The 12,757-nt window shown below is 37.8% G+C and overlaps 1 protein-coding gene across 1 annotated transcript in view; it reads left to right on the top strand.

Moving 5' to 3' along the window:
- The window catches only part of MARCHF5 (membrane associated ring-CH-type finger 5), a 42,081-nt gene that overhangs the window by 13,944 nt on the left and 15,380 nt on the right, over positions 1–12,757 (top strand). The window contains exon 2 of the mRNA XM_060768707.2: positions 11,288–11,490. Within this exon, the coding sequence (XP_060624690.1) occupies positions 11,288–11,490 (203 nt within the window). The remainder of the gene's footprint in view (positions 1–11,287; positions 11,491–12,757) is intronic.

Raw genomic sequence — 12,757 nt, 5'->3', positions numbered from 1 at the left:
CTAGGTTTGTTTTTGAAGGGAAACAGGAAACAAGGGCTTAGAATAAGAAAAGGAGAGCAAGAGACACAACAGAGAAAGGCGAAGGATGTGTGTGTGTGTGTGTATGTTCAAGTTGCCTGCCAACTTAATGGCAAGTGGCAACCCCATACATTTCATAAGATTTTCTTAGGCAAGAAATGCTTGGAGGTGGTTCCAGTTTTAATCTACAGCACTTGATATTCATTGGCAGTTACCCATCTGAATACTAACTAGAGCTAACCTTGTCTAGTTTCCAAGGTCAGATGTAATCTAGTATCATTATGGTAGCTAGGCCACAAAGGAAATGGAAGAAAGGATAAATGGAGGCAAAGAAATATATGTGATTACAGTAAGATCTCCTTATCCATGGGTTCAATTTTTTGTAGTTGCCCTTGCCTGTGATCACCATTCCTGGAAGTGTGTGTAAGCATTTCTTGGTTCTTCAGTACAACTATGCTTGGGCTGGAAGTTAACTCACACCTTCAAGAATCCAAGGAAGTAGCAAGAGGAAAGTTGAGAGTGGATCAGTAACAGATGAGTTGGGGGGAAGAGCCCTCTCAGCTACAGGAAGTATTGAGTTGATGCCCCCTTCAATGGGTAAAGTGGTCAACTGTGGTCTGAACATATGGGCCCAGTACCATAGGTGGTTTCAGCTATCCATAGGAAGTGGAGGTGTATGTCTTGGAACATGCCATCTATTGATAAGAGTAGTCTTACAATGTTCTATTTAAATTAGGCATTGTGGTATATTAGAGGAATACAATTTTTCATGTGAGAGTCTCTCTTTATAAAAGAAGCACCAAGCTAGCTTTTAAAAGATAATGCATTATTTTGCCTTTGTCTGATGTGTAGGTAACACTTAACTGCATATAAACATATTTAGGAAAAATGTCTTGTTGCACTTCAAGGTTCTCACTTGTAAGTTAAACACAGAAGTGTGTAATATCTTTGTAGAATTGGCCCATTTATGCAAAATTTTATATGTTATGTATAATATTGTATTATATCATATTAAAGAAACTCCACTGGTTACCAGTTAGTTTTTGGGCAGAGTACAAAGTGTTGGTTTTGATCTTTAAAGGAATACATGGTTTGGGTTCAGGTTACTTACAGGATTGTCTTCTCCTGCACAATCCATGGCCCCTTAGGACACAGAAGTCCTCTGCGGGATGCTTACTCCAACCAACCAGAACCCAACTGACAACTGTCACCCAGAGGATCTTTTCATTAGCTGCCCCGCAACTGTGGAATGACTTACTGGAAGAGATCTGAGAGTAAACAAGCTATTGGGATTTAAATCCCAATTGACTACCCATCTTGTCTGGCATGCCTACCCAGTCATTCATGAATTTACATTGCATTGCTTTTATATGTTAATTTTGTACTCTTACATTTTAAAAAATAATTGTGTGTTTTTATCTTTGTACTTTATTGTATGTATTTTATATTAATATGTTTTGACTTTGTTGTACCCCACCTCAAGCCATCAAGAGAAACGGGTAGTAAATAATTTGTGTTATTACTATTATTGCCACCATTATTATTATTATTATTATTATTATTAGAAAAAAATCCCTCAATCTTTAGTAGATTCACATGAGAATCCATTTGTGGCGTGCTATATATTTCTAACTTTAGGAATAGGCATGGTATGGCTATGTTAATTTCTGTCAAAATATAGAATAGTAAATAAAGATGGTGTGTATGTGTGTGTATCTCAGTTAAAACTGTAATAATAGAGATAAATATATTGCTGTAGTTGTTTCAGAGACAACACCATAGGACCCTGGATGGAAGTTGATGTAGATCCATCTTAATAGGACGACTGACCACTGTAGTTTTATATATCGTGTTTTTAAAGTTGTTTTTGTAATTGTGATATATGATATTTTAATGAGTGTATATGTTTTTTATGGCTGGAAACCGGGCTGAGTCCCTCAATGAGGTTGAGAAGCTCGGTATAGAAAACTGTGAAATAAATAAATATATAAATACATTTCAACTGAAACATATGCACACTTAAATTAAGCTGATACATTTCTATAATTGTATTAAGTTATTTATGTAGTTAAAATACCCTATACTGATGATCAGATTCTTACCATGGACCTTGTTTGAAACTCATCTTTGGTCTTCTTCATGCTCAGTAAAGGGGCTTTGTACAGTGAAGGGCCATTTTAATAATAATAATAATAATAATAATAATAATAATAATAATAATAATATACTTTATTTATATTCTGCTCTACCTCTCCCTAGGGACTCAAAGCTGATTACAGGGACATATATGGCAAATATTCAATGCCGTTATACAATTTACCGAGACAGGCAGACATTATTTAAACAAAGGCAAGGCTTCTCCCTTTTTATTTCCGGCATCCAGGTGTGCTTGACTCAGCCATGGGGAGATGCTGTTGTTTAATTTTCCACGCTGAGGAGCCTGTCGACCATGGATTTCTGTCCTGGTCAGATTTTTGCCGGCATGTTTTTCAGGGATCCTTTTTCCTCCCTGTCAAAGCGGTACCTATTTATCTACAGTACTTTCATTGTTGTTTTCAAACTGCTAAGTGAGCAGAAGCTGGACTGATGGCAGGAGCTTACCCCAACACAGGCTTGAACCCCCATCCTTCAGGTCGGCAGGTTCTTCTATAGCAGGCAGTTTAAACTGCTATGTTAGCCCGGTGCTGTAGGCGCTGGAAGTTCTTTTGATAGTTTCTCTGGATTAAATGCAAAATTGTGCTAATTCAGTGCAGATTTCTCCTGTCTTCTTTCTCTTATCCATTGCAGCCAAACACTACCGGAAAAAAGAGATTTGAGTGAGGGTGTGCCAGGGTACTGAGGCAGGAGAATCATCGCCACCCAGTTTGTTAAATAGAAGCAATTCTGACAGTCATGGACACACAAACCTTACTAGAACAGTAATTTTGCAATTACAATAAATAATTACAGCTTGTGAAAAAGAGCCAAATACCCTAAGCTTTTTATGTAGACAGAAAAACAAGTGAAGCTCCACAAGGGGTAGTATTGGGGTTCTTTGTTCAAAAAGGAAATCTTCCCAGAGTTTTATTTTTAAGATTTGAAAAATGATGTCCTCTCCCTCGATTTCCTTGTGAAGCTATTAACAAGAGTGAACATTCTGATATCTACAGTCCATGTGAAGTAACTGTTTAGTTATGCACATGGCAGAGAATGACAAGGCACAAAATTCTAGCCTAGTGGCACAATATGATAAGAAAGCTTTCTGGAGTCTTTAAATAGAACTAAGATTAAGTACTTAAGTAACTGCTGAAAACACACCTTGTATACAGCAGGAGTTTTGCAAGTTCACAAAGGACACATATGCCAACTATAATTAAATATTCTCAGTAATAATTTGTTGGAAGTATTCTTCTACTGATTGTTTAAGGATGCCCCATAACAGCCCTATTTGAGATTTGGGATTGTTGCCCATACAAACTATTGCTGGAGTCCAAAAGATTTGTCATGCTACTTTGTAAGAAAGCTAAAGGTAATGGATCTGAAATGTTTAATTTCAGTTCTGTGGATTTTACTGGCTTTTTAAAAATTACAGTGTTGTCATACTTTCTCAAATTTCTGTAGAATGTCCTTTCCTTCTTTTTAAAGACCAGTCTTGTTTCTAGTTAAAACAAGTTGCCCTTGGAATTTAGTTGGCAGTCAAAGTACAAACAGGTTAATATTGCAACCTTACAGGAAGTATGAAAATTCAAACACCATCTCCTCTAAATAATCTGGCAGGCTGTGAAAGCGTTTTTTTTATCAACAGTTCTTTATTTAACAGCATACGACTCTATGTAAGGTTGTGTAATTGTGATAGCTGTGGAAAAGCTCAAGAGCTGATGTGTGTACTCAGGGGTTTTTCCCTGTGGATTTGTGTGGTTTTGACCTGGATCTGTGGGGAAAAGAATTAGGATATTCATCAAGGTTGCATTTTGTGGTTTCCATGAATGTTGTGACGTGTAGGAAATAGGCAGCTCTGTTTCATATTTGGGGAAAAGGGCATGCTTGCTGTATAGTTCTGGGTACCACCACATTGTTTTAAAACTTTCATTATATGCTATATGAAAGGCTTTCATGTGTTGCTCATCTAGTATTTTCTATTCCCTTATAAAACTGGAAAGACAATATTACATTAACTCCATGGATTACTTTTAAAGGCTATATTTGGGAAAGATTAAGATAACACAGCAATCAAGATTAAGGAGTTTTGGAGAGCCCTTTCTTTAGCTTCACTAAATATTTGCAGAAACATCATAGTTAGGGTATGTCTACAAACTGGAATGTGGGAAGCCCTCAGTGGGAAGCCCTCAGTGGCACAGTGGGAAGCCCTCAGTGGCACAGTAGGTTAAATTGCTGAGCTGCTGAACTTGCTGACTGAAGGGTCAGTGGTTCGAATCCGGGGAGCTCACGCTGTTAGCCCTAGCTTCTGCCAACATCGCAATTAGAAAACATGCAAATGTGAGTAAATCAGTAGGTACCGAAGGTACATTCTATCACATGTGGCGGTTGTGCAAAAGAGCAAGAGAATACTGGAAAGAAATACATAAAGAATCCAAGAAGATACTAAATATAAATATAGAAATGAAAGCAGAAACCCACTTCCTGGGAATAACAGATTAAAAAAAAGTAGACAAAAATAAATACTCCTATATCGTTTAATTGTAGCAGCAAGAATAGTATATGTGAGGAATTGGAGAGTAAAAGAAATACCATTGATTAAACAGTGGATGACCAAAGTCCTAGATATAAGGAATATGGATGGACTGACATACTTAATGACAAAACATCAAAGAATATGGAACAATAAACAGACTGGAACCCAATGATGGAATATCTACAAAAAGAAAAAGACAGAAAAATTCAATAGACTAGTAAAAACAACAAAACAACTGGAATGTGGTATATGAGTAATCTAGGACACATTGAGAAGCCTCCAGTGGCGCAGCAGGTTAAACCACTGAGAAAAAAGAAATCAGAGAAGCCGAGATAATTAAAGGAAATAAATGACTGTAATGAAAATGAGAAAAAAAGAAAAAGAAAAACCAATGAGAAAAAAAGAAATCAGAGAAGCCGAGATAATTAAAGGAAATAAATGATTGTAATGAAAATAAACCCACAAGAAAGAAGATTGGAAGTTAAAGGCTATATTCTCATTTTTTCCCCTCTCTTTTCCTTTTTCCCTTCCAGCACATTTGTCTTTCTTCTTTACACTTTGCTATATATATATATTTCTATTGCTGTTATGTTTTTGTAGCTCCTTGCGTATTGTCGAGGAACTCCTAGAGGCATTTTCATGCACCATATTCTCCTCTCTGGCCCGTGTGTGTGTGTGTGTGTGTGTGTGTGTGTATATATATATATAAAAGATACAGGAAGGTAATGGCGCTCCTTGCAGTCATGCCAGCCACATGACCTTGGAGGCATCTATGGACAACGCTGGCTCTTTGACTTAGAAATGGAGATGAACACCATCCCCCAGAGTCAGACACGACTAGACTTAATGTCAAGGGAAAACGTTTATCTTAGGACACATTGGCTACTACAGTAGAAGAATTTGGCAACTAACTTTTTAAAAACGTTTCTCTCTCTCAAGACCTAGGACGTAAAGTAATAGCCTTCATGTACAGAATAAACAAAACATGCCAATATTAGAATGTTATGACATGAAAGATGAATGGTTAACCAAGATTTTGACATTTCAGTCCAAACCTAGGAGCCCCCGGTGGCGCAGTGTGTTAAACCCCTGTGCCGGCAGGACTGAAGACCGACAGGTCGCAGGTTCGAATCCGGGGAGAGGCGGATGTGCTCCCTCTATCAGCTCCAGCTCTTCATGCGGGGACATGAGAGAAGCTTCCCACAAGGATAATAAAACCATCAAATCATCCAGGCGTCCCCTGGGCAACGTCCTTGCAGACGGCCAATTCTCTCACACCAGAAGCAACTTGCTCCTGACACGACAAAAAATAAATAAATCCAAACCTGTCTGAAAAAGAAAGGACATTGCATAATAGAACATTTTCAAAACATAGTTGTGTGAGAGTTTTGTCTTCCAGCACTTTAATAGCCCATGGAGTCTAAGGAATGTCACTTCTAATGGTAGCTAGGAACATTATCTATGCCTTCAGAATGCCAGTTTTATGTACTAATACAATAGCTTTATATTGTGTAAAATGAAGCACCTTCTAGCAGATGTCCTTGTGATGTATTGCACACAGAATGACAAAGGACAATCATATTTTGAAGGCTGTAATGATAGACCTGCTTCAATGATTTTATGGCATAAGAGTTGGAAAATATATATTAATGCACCTTGATGTCTGTTTTTGTTTTGTTTGTTTTGTTGCAGAGGTAGCAAGTACTTGAGGGTTGAGCTTTCAGAGACTATGCTTTGTTTGACCTAGCCAGCTGTTTCTATTTTGGTTGCTGTCTTAGTTGCGACCTGATTCTGTACTAGGATCAAGGTAATGTTTTATTCAATACAAGAAAATGGAAAATCTGGCAAGAACTAAGATCCTTGTGTCAATGGTTTTATTTAGCTTTCTGCAGTCGCTACTGTCAATAGCAAGATAAAGCTGATGACAGAAAACAAGGGATTTGCTATTCATTATTCATAGCTTGCTAAAGGCTTAAGAATATAAAACATATCATATGATTCTTTTTGTAGAGCATACATTGTTTTGAAATATCACAATTTAGCAATAAATTAGATGAAAATGGTTTAAAAATATAGTTTTGCTCCAGTACCATATGAAAAGTCTCACTAGCATCGATTATGCTTCATATGTATAGTCGAGTATAAAACATGCTTTCAACTTCAAAAGGCAGTCTTCAATAACTAATTCAAGAGTGTTACTTTGTATTGTCACTTTTTATTCTTTCCAGATGAACTTTAGACCTTTCTTGGTGTCAGGTTGCCGAAGGCATTCCTCAGCTTTATTTGAGTGTCCCAGTTCTTCAGCTTTGTCCTCATTAACAGTTCTGAGGGAACAGCCAAACTACAACTCTTGCTGCAACTAGCGCAAGTTTTGAAAGATGTCATGTTTGCACCATCAGCTTCTTGGATGGAGCAACGCGATGTCTGTTATTGTTTAACTTTACCCGTTTAAAACTATTTTGGGATCCAGAGGCATGAGGCATCACTGTAGTGGAGAAGAAGAAAATGTGTGGTGTCTCCATTTCTACTTGCTTAGAGAGGCTGGTTATTTAATTTTAAAATTAGAATTTTCTTACATCAACAGAAATAATGAAGCTTTCAGTGTATGTGCCTTGTGTACAGATTGTTTTAATATTGTTTCTCAACAGGATTTGATGAAACTAATTTTTGACACTGAAACTGTTCCAGATGAGATCGTTCCTACTGTCCATATGCATAAAACTATATAAGTAATCTATGGTAGCATCCATTGAAGAAGCCAGATATTGATGGAATAAATTGTGAAGCCTTAATTCAGTTGCCAATTCCAGCTAGAGAACACCCATTGACTAAATTGATTTAACATTGAGATAAGTGATTTCAATGTTTATGTATGTGTATAGTTATGTCCTGGCATTGAATGTTTGCCATTTATATGTTGTGCTCCACCCTGAGTCCCCTTCGGGGCAATAAGGGTGAAATATAAATGCTTTAAATAAATAGCTGAATTGTAAAAGACTTGTTTTTATCCCATGCGAGTTTGATTTAGTTGAGATTAGAAATTGGATGTAAGTCCAGGAATAATCAAAATATAGTTTTGGTTAAGGCTCTACAAGTCACATCTAGTGTATGAGAATGCTACATAAGCATTTATATGTGTGTGTGTCAACCTTAATGAGTTTATGGTCAGTTCTCCACATTTGCGAGAACAAAATCATCACAAAATTATAAAATTGCTGGGTTGCTGTGTGTTTTCCGGGCTGTGTGGCCATGTTCCAGAAGCATTCTTTCTTAACGTTTCGCCCACATCTATGGCAGGCATTCTCAAAGGTTGTGAGGTCTGTTGCAAACTAGGCAAGTGAACTTTATACTGCATATCTGTGGAATGTCCCGGGTGGGAAAAAGAACTCTTGTCTGCTTGAGGCAAGTGTGAATGTTACAACTGCCCAGTTTGATTAGCATTGAATAGCCTTGCAGCTTCAAAGCCTGTCTGCTTCCTTCCTGATGGCATCCTTTGTTGGAAGATGTTAGCTGCCCCTGATTGTTTCCTATTTTTTAGTCTTGTTCTTTATTTACTGTCCTGATTTTAGAGTTGTTTAAAACTGGTAGCTAGATTTTGTTCATTTTCATAGTTTCCTCCTTTCTGTTGAATTTGTCCATGTACTTATGGATTTGAATGTCTTCTCTGTGTAGTCTGACATGGTGGTTGTTAGTGCAGTCCAGCATTTATGTGTTCTCAAATAAATGTGCTGCATCCAGGTTGGTTCATGAAGTGCTCTGCCGTGGCTGACTTCTCTGGTTGAATTAATCTGTAGTGCTTTTCATATTCTTTGATTCGTGTTTTGGCACTGCGTTTGATAGTCCCTACGTAGACTTGTCTGTGTGTGATGGAGTATTCCATTGGCCCATAGAGCCCAATTTCTGCGGTTTGCTATTTTTTACCTGAGAGAACACCTCTCTAGAGATACCTACTTTCTCCAGCATTGACTCTATGGCCAGTTTCCGCTAAATCATACTGGTGGATCTAGAGATTTCTAGGGAGAACATTTTAATCAAATCCATGAATAATCATATCTGCAAAAGTCAGATCCGCACATGTGGAAGGCTGACTCTATTGATGAACGAGGCAAGTAGCAACATGATGCTTCTGGATCTTTGAGTTTGAATATAAGCAGAGGTTGGATGGCCATCTGTCAGGTGTGCTTTGAATTTGTATTCCTGCATGGCAGTGTGTTGGACTGGGTGACCCTTGTGGTCTATTCCAACTCTATGATTCTTCTGCTTGCTGTTTATGCTAAAGCATGATATCGTTATAAATCAGAATTTAAGAATTCTCAATTAAGAGATATACATATCTTAAGCATTCACGTGAACTTTTCAAAAAGGCTGCGTGATATTTAAACTACAGAAATTTAGCAAGTTAGCTAAACGGTATGTAGTAAAAAATGAATGCTTTACCTCATTTTCTTATTTTACAATGATTTGTGATTAATACAAGCAGTGATTGACATGTTTTCAATAGCTATTAAACTTGGGAACATTTGCTCTTCATTTTTCAGCCTTTGTATTTGTTCAGTGAGGTATGCATTATAAAAATGTACGGTATATCTATTTTGATTGGGGGGTAACAGCTGCTGCCCGTTTTGTGTGTATGTGTTGCATAAAAACTATGTTTTGTTAGCAATGGAGGAACACTTCTTGTTGTGTAATAAGGGTTCCCTGTTTCTCCCAAATCCCCTTTCACGGGACTGGAGGCTCTTGTGCTGCATCAAAAACCATTTTTCTTATTTCTATCTTAAAGAGTGCCTTGTGCAAAGGACCGAGTGAGGAGAGGATTAATTTGGAAGCAGTAATCTGGTCATAGCTGTATATTCCAAATGTCTCTGGATGCATATTAGAAATGTATGCCATTAATGTAGCTGCAGAAATTCAAATCATAATGCGCATTTAGAAATCCCACATTCAGTTGATGACTTTAAAAGCTAAAAGAACTAATTCAACATATATGTAAAAATCACTTGTCATAAAAGGAAATGCTTGGATATCTCTGTTACCAAACCACCTGACAACACCCCTTTACAAAGTCATTTTGCATCAATCCAGCCTGTCTAGGTTTTTTTTTTTTAAAGCAGAACCACTATTGGTAGAATGGTGAAGGGAGACCAGAGAATAGCAGACTCTCAGTGTTGAGTTGCAGCAACATGTCCTTCATAAGCAATGCAACAAATGTTAAGCTGGGGAAACAAAGGAAATAATGATAATAACAACAACTACTACTACTACTTTATGTTTATACCCCTCCTCCCTCTTCCTGAAGGAACTCAGGGCACCTTGCAAAGGGACAAACCCAAGGATTACAGATTAAAACAAACACAGTAAAATACAGTCAATAACAACAAATAATAAAAATATTAAAATCAATTATTATTATTATTATTAAACTTTATTTGTATCCCGCTAGCATCTCCCGAAGGACTCGATGCGGCTTACAAAGGCCAAGGCCTCAACAACACAATAGCATAACAATACAATTCAAAGCAAATCAAAAACATTAAAGCAATAACAGTAAAAACAACAAAACAATACAGCATAACACAATAAAAACAGGGCCGGGCCAAGTAATGGGTACAGATTAAAAGTGCTGGATGTGACAGGTGATCTATCAGATTTCAAGGAAGTGCAGTGTGCAGAGGATCTTAAAGTTCTGTTAAAGTGCTTCTGGGATTCTAAAAGTGCTCAGTTAACATCATAAGAACATCATACCCTGGCTGGTCAACAAATTGAAGCTAGGTTTGGGCTCAGAGTAAGTGCAATGATTCCTTGGTAGAGCCGAGAGAAATTCACCTGCAATCAGTGAGCACTCTTGAATTCCACTAAAGATGGACCAAATGTGGCACACAAAGCCCCCATTACCGCAAAATATACTGGAGGTCTTTGGGGAAAATTCACCTTGATTTGGGGGAGTTGTAGTTCACTTACATAGAGAGAGCACTGTGAACCCAAACACTGATGGATGTGGTGCAAACTTGGCACACATGCCTGATATGCCAAAATTTGATTACTGGAAGGGTTTGGAGGGAACTGATCTTCCTTTCTGGGAGTTGTAGTTCACCCGCAACCAGAGAAACTGTGACCTCCACTGATGATGGACCTGGACCAAACATGGCACACAGAAACCCCGTGACCAACTGAACCTACTGTAGGAGTTTGAGGGGACTGACTTGCCATAGTGGGAGTTGTAGTTTATCCTACAGCCAGAGAGCACACTGAACTCCACCGATGATGCATCTAGAGCAAACTTGATAAACATAACAAACTAAGTACTGATGGAATTTCATGGGGTTAGCCTGGCATGAACTCAGTTGTAGATCACCCACAACCTTATGCATTTTGTAGAATTACAAAAATAGCCTGGGCAACACTGAGTACCCAAGCTAGTACATATATAAAGGTGACAGCTGGACTAGGTCTTTGTGAATTTGATTTAGTAACATAGGTTTATGAAAAATTATCTTCCTAAATTAACTAAATTCTCAGGATGAACAGGTGAGGATTTTTTTGCTGATATTCTATTTGAGTATATAGCTTTCTGATGTGTGGTCTGTGTTCAACTTACAGGAGTTGTTGGGTGTGTTTTGCCACTGATGAAGATGACAGAGCAGCAGAGTGGGTACGACCATGCCGGTGTAGAGGCTCAACGAAATGGGTTCACCAAACGTGTCTCCAACGCTGGGTGGATGAAAAACAGAGAGGGAATAGTACAGCCAGAGTTGCCTGTCCTCAGTGCAATGCAGAATACTTAATAGTGTTTCCAAAACTAGGTAAGATGTCCATAACAGTTCAATCCAAATTACTGCATGTGCCAGTCAGCTGTATGCGAACATTTGGTGAAGCAAGGGGAGAGCAGAACTAGTGCAATTAGTTCTTTTCTTATCACCTGTTAGAGCAGGTCATAGTAATAAAAATGCAGAAACTATTAACAGGAAATAGACCATTGTTAGTCAGCTTCAGTAGGGCTAGGGGCCAGTGTCTACCCCTTCCCTCCAGAGGCTGCAAAATATGAAAAAAGAAAGTGGGGTGGAGGCATACAAAATTACAACTGACCCCCATATACATGAATCCAACCATCCACAGTTTGTAAATATATATATTTTTAGAATCCAAATGGCAATTGCTGTTTAATATAATTTTAAGTATTTTACTATGCCATCACATGTAATTGGACTTGAGCATCCGCACAATTTGTTCTCCATGAGGGGTCCTGGAACCAAATCTCAGTGGATCCAAAGAACCCACTAGAGAAATGGCCAGCTATCTGTTTTTAGTTTTGTAAAATGGGTCTGTAGGAGGATTGAAATACCAAAATAGACTTGGAAGGCTGCATGCAGACCCCAAGGCACACTTTGCCCATCCATGGAATAAGATTGAATTGCTGACAGATTGGACAGAGCATATGAGGTGAAGGTTTAAAATATATGGATTGTGCAATTTTTTTGTTTGTTCAGAAATCTGTTCCATCATGCTCTTGCATTAATCTTCACTTATTAGGGGAAGAAATTAATACAAAATGACTTTTTCATTTTATAAAGATAATATTTTGGTGTAATTTTTAGGTTGAAATTTTTATTTCAACACTGGGAGGAAGTATATGTGAATATACACTGGTTTGGGTGGTGCAAATCAAGTAGGTTGGCTGCTGAATGCAGTATGTTTATATATTGAATTACTGATTCAATATGCTGGTTGTAGTTGGGACTATCAATTCCATTTGAGCCTCAGTCTTGTAAGGGCATGCATAGACAATCCATTAGTCCTGATTCACTCAATCTTTCACTTTTTAAAGGTTGCGTTCTCATAGTTGTATTCATGATTATGTCAGATCACATGCATTTCTTGTTTACTTTGTGTATGTCCCTTCTTCTTTACTTTGTGTATTGGATCCCTACCCATTAATTCCTCATTTTTGTTCTGGTTATAAAAATGAAAATAATTACAAAATAGGGTCTGGAGTTCTTTAGACAAAGCTTTCACACACATAAGAGAACTTCAATCTAATCTATAGGACTTCTGAGGCCTTCCTAGTTCCTC

This window comes from Anolis sagrei, chromosome 3 (assembly GCF_037176765.1).
Source record: "Anolis sagrei isolate rAnoSag1 chromosome 3, rAnoSag1.mat, whole genome shotgun sequence".
NCBI lineage: Eukaryota > Metazoa > Chordata > Lepidosauria > Squamata > Dactyloidae > Anolis > Anolis sagrei.
The sequence above is the reverse complement of the archived record's forward strand: the minus strand, read 5'-3'. Positions and strand labels throughout refer to the sequence as shown.